The sequence below is a fragment of the Hipposideros armiger genome, unplaced genomic scaffold (genome assembly GCF_001890085.2).
Source record: "Hipposideros armiger isolate ML-2016 unplaced genomic scaffold, ASM189008v1 scaffold_303, whole genome shotgun sequence".
NCBI classification, from domain to species: domain Eukaryota; kingdom Metazoa; phylum Chordata; class Mammalia; order Chiroptera; family Hipposideridae; genus Hipposideros; species Hipposideros armiger.
Window position 1 is genome coordinate 2,298,369 of NW_017731653.1, and position 4,677 is coordinate 2,303,045.

Below are 4,677 nucleotides of genomic sequence, written 5' to 3' on the forward strand. Positions count from 1 at the left end.
GAAGTTTACCTTCTTGTTCTTCTGGCCTTCATATCATAAAAGGAAAAAAAATGATATGGGGAGAGTGATAGCATCAACCAAATCCTTAGGAAAGTAATGCAGGAGAGAATGTCAGCAAAACATTCTGATGAATAAACACATATGTTCTAAAGTGAGACAATTACTGTGTTGACTAGTTGTTTAACTTTGTAACAGTTTCCTAAACTATGTGTGCCAAATATAAAATATGAAGGTAGGCCAAAATAATCTCTGTAAGCTTTCAAACTGTGTACTTAGATTACCCACAATCTAAACTGTTTTTTGTAATATTGAGAAATGGAAAAAAATCAATCAGAATATTTTCATATTTTTATAAAAGAAGGTAAATATTTTAAAGAATCATTAGAAGAAACAGCTTCTGTTTAAATGTTAGCACAATATTTTTTATTAGTGGTCTGTGTATTTTCAAAGATAAGAGGTCAATATTTATTTTCAGATAATATTCATTCCTTGAATCTAAGGTCAAATAGATATTACAGAGAATTGCTGAAGGCAATTTTGAATTTCATCGATTATTCATCATTGTGAATATTTAAAATTTTTATACTCTCCCCAATTGTGGGTTTTTGTTGTTTGTTTTGAATGTTCTGTAGGGGAAACATATATTTTCTGTTCTAACGGGGAGGAAAAAGAATCAGCAATGAAAAACCACACAGCACCCACAGAATTCATTCTTTTAGGACTATCAGATGACCCAGAGCTTCAGGTTGTGATTTTTCTTTTTTTAACGATCACATATATATTAAGTGTTACTGGAAATTTGACCATCATCGCTCTCACCTTGGTGGACTCTCATCTACAGACCCCTATGTATTTCTTCCTCAGGAACTTCTCTATATTAGAAATATCCTTTACAACCGTCTGTATTCCTAGATTCCTGGGCACAATTATCACCAGAGACAAAACTATTTCATACAATAATTGTACAGCTCAATTGTTTTTCTTCATTTTCATGGGAATAACTGAATTTTATCTTCTAACTGCCATGTCCTACGATCGTTATGTAGCCATCTGCAAACCCCTGCATTATACAACCATCATGAACAAAAGAGTCTGCACATTGCTTGTCTTCTGTGCTTGGCTGGCAGCATTCTTAAATATCTTCCCACCAGTTATTCTTTTGCTCCAGTTAGATTACTGTGGCTCCAATATCATTGATCACTTTACTTGTGACTATTTTCCCCTCTTGCAATTATCCTGCTCAGACACCTGGCTCCTAGAAGTCATTGGTTTTTACTCTGCAATAGTGATTCTGCTTTTCACTTTGGCATTAATAATTCTGTCCTACACGTCCATCATTAGGACAATTCTGAAACTGCCTTCTGCCAGTCAGAGGAAAAAGGCATTTTCTACATGCTCCTCTCACATGATTGTCATTTCCATCTCTTATGGAAGCTGCATATTCATGTATGCCAACCCTTCTGCAAAAGAAAAGGCATCATTGATCAAAGGAGTAGCTATTCTTAATACCTCTGTTGCCCCTATGATGAATCCATTTATATATACCCTGAGGAACCAACAAGTGAGGCAAGCCTTTAAGGACACTATCCAAAATGTTATGCTTTTCTCCAGGAAATGAAGGTACTAGTAGTGTGAAAAGAATAAAGTTCTTACCAATACTTCCTATTATTTGTACTTCAAAACTCTCTTTCCTTTGTAACAGTTATTTATTTTTATTTCATTCTCATATTAAAATTTCCCAAATGTTACACTCAATGAATTTGATAAAGCTGAATGTTTGCTTCAGAATGCTCTGTACATTCTAATGTTTTATTCAGATGTGCTTAGATGATGTAAAATATCTAAGTTAATGATTATGATTTTGAGTAGAAGAGGCTTACTTTTGAAGTGACTTGGGGCAAGTAGAAAGAATTTTCTGGATATGATGTGAATTTTTGAGCTTTTCATTCTTACCAAGTAATAAAAATGAATGTTATTAGAAAATTTAATTCTATTTTGCATTCGCATGAAATCAAATAACCACAACCACCAGGGATTCGGGAACAAAATATAAATACCTGCTTGCATAAATTAAATTATTAGAAATTCATATATATTAAAATTCTTTATATGATTAATAATAATTGTGATTTAATGAGGAGGAGAGGGTTAGAAAACAAAATAAAAATTTTTCAGCAATTATTATATTCCAGATGTATTGTTTTCTTTTATTGGCTCATTTAATCCTGGCAACAACTTAATGAGGTACCTACAATTAATATTCTTTTTCAGTCAGAAGTATTTTTCGTTGGGTAATTAAATATCTCCAAAAATTAAAAATACATAAGGAACATACTGTGTAAAACATGTCAAATAAAATGCATGAAACTATGATAAACTGGTGAGAGTTCAATTTTCTGGAGAATTAAGCTTTTTGTGGAGGATCTAGAACTGACATTAGGGTTTTCGGAAGTAGGGAAGAGAATTAACATCTGTTGATAATATTCTACACACTCTATTTCTATTAGACAATTTATGTGCAATATTTTTTTCACAAAACCTCTTAGAAAGTGAGCATTATTATCCCTAATTTATAAGTGAATGAACAGAAGAAAATTGAGGTAGAGTTCAATGTCTCAAAGATTGTAGATTTCTTCAGAACTGGAATTTAAATCACTTTCCTTGAACCTCAAAATCCAGACTAGCTGGATAAGTTTAATTTTCACACTGACTTTTATTTGTAGTAATTTAGGAATAGAAGTTCATGTTAAATATTAGAATTATTAAAGGACTTTCTAATGTGTGATTAACTCATTCAGGCTTTATTTATGACAAATGTTGGGGATGTAGTGATGAAAAAGAATGATTCTTGCCCTAAATTATTGCAAATTCTAACAGGGAGGGAAAAAATAACACATGATTAAATTTTAATTTGATAAATGTAACAGTTTTGGTCTAAGTTGCCTACAGACCAGGTAATGTTGTCATTGACAAAGAAAATGTCATGTTGATGATAGCTATGCTTACAGATGTGAGGTGGTTATCTCATTGTACTTTTGATTTGTATTTCCCTAATAGCTAGTGAAGTTGAGCATCTTTTCATATACCTGTTGGCTCTTCGTATGTTTTCTTGGGAGAAGTGTCTGTTCAGGTTCTCTGCCCATTTTTAAATTGGATTGTTTGTTTTTTTGTTGTTGAGTTATACGAGTTCTTTATATATTTTGGATATTAGTCCCTTACAGGAGGTGTTGTTTGCAAATATCTTCTCCCATTTGGTTGGTTGCCTCTTTGTTGGAAGAAGAACTGACTCAAGGTGGTTAACACACAATGCAATATAGAGATGATGTATTATAGAAATGTACACTTGCAACCTATATAATTTTACTGACCAATACCCCAATAAGTTTAATAACTAAAACAATCTAAAAAGTAAAAGAAAACATCAGTTTTTCTACCTCTTCTCCTAGCAGAATTATGGTCAGTTTCATGATAATTGTTAAATGCTCTTTCACTTGAACCCTAAAGTCACAACATCTAATGAACCTTGTCTATTTTGGCTGTCATCTTAGTTTTTGCTTTTATTTTCTTTTTTGGTTATTATTTTGTGTATTTTAAAAATTACATTAATTCCTGAGTAAAAAGGGTTACTGGGAATAAAATTATGATGATCATCAAAACTCTCTCCAGCAGGGCTCCCTCTAGCCTCAACCTATATTGTGAATCATGGATTGATCACCTACACAGTTGGACATGTGTACCACTTTATATCTACTGTTCTTTCAGGTCTATTTGAAAGAATTTATATCAATGACTACAGTCAAGATTTCTAGGAAATGTCCAACTATTTCAAGCATTTATCATTTTACATTCAGGAAATACTGATATATATTTCTCAAATTAAGTTCATGCACATAACAAAAAGAAAAACCAATAACAATAGTGTATATTGAATACTCTGAGATAATATCTTGTAAGTAATAAAGTAAGTGACTTATCACATAGCATTTTTTCTTAATATCTATATGTGGATATTAACAGCTTCCTATAAGCAGAATAAGAATCTTGCAGGCATAATTTCTTTCTAATTCTTAAATGATTATGCGAATTCATTCAGACATTATTTCTAAAAGTGTTTTTAAAGCAACTAGGTCACAGGTATGTGCTAGCCATTTGGGTTAGTAGCAATACCATCTCCACTTTATAGGATTTCAGACAAGAGATAAAAAGGTAGACATTTATGAATTAATCTTTTATGAAAGCATACCAAGTGCTATAGCAATATAAAAGATGGGGTTGCTCACAATATTTGCAGTAATCCAGTAAGAATTCCAAGTTAAAATATAATAATAAATATAATTAAGTGGATATTCTTGGCAAGAAGAATCATGATTGCAAATAACAGTTGTAAAAGTTACAGCAGTGTATGATGAATCATGTGGAAATAAACAGAAAGCAACAAGTCACAATTACTTTCCTTCCATGAAAGAGCTAATTTTATTGATTCCATTAACTATACAAAGAAAAATAATTTTATAAAACCAATGCCCACTTTCCTTGTGTGAATATTGTTTTTGTTTTTTTGAAGATTTTATTGGGGAACCGGGGGAGGGGAACAGCATTGGGGAATTGGAGAAGGGGAACAGACAAGTTGCTGTCCTTTTGTTCTTCAGTCTAGTTGTGGAGGACGTCGCTTCACTG

The 4,677-nt window shown here is 32.1% G+C and overlaps 1 protein-coding gene across 1 annotated transcript; it reads left to right on the top strand.

Moving 5' to 3' along the window:
* Positions 1–679: 679 nt before the first annotated feature.
* LOC109391808 (olfactory receptor 6C3-like) lies at positions 680–1,618 on the top strand. The gene has a single exon (XM_019659678.1). The coding sequence runs from the start codon at positions 680–682 to the stop codon at positions 1,616–1,618; it is 939 nt and encodes a 312-aa protein (XP_019515223.1).
* Positions 1,619–4,677: the final 3,059 nt, after the last annotated feature.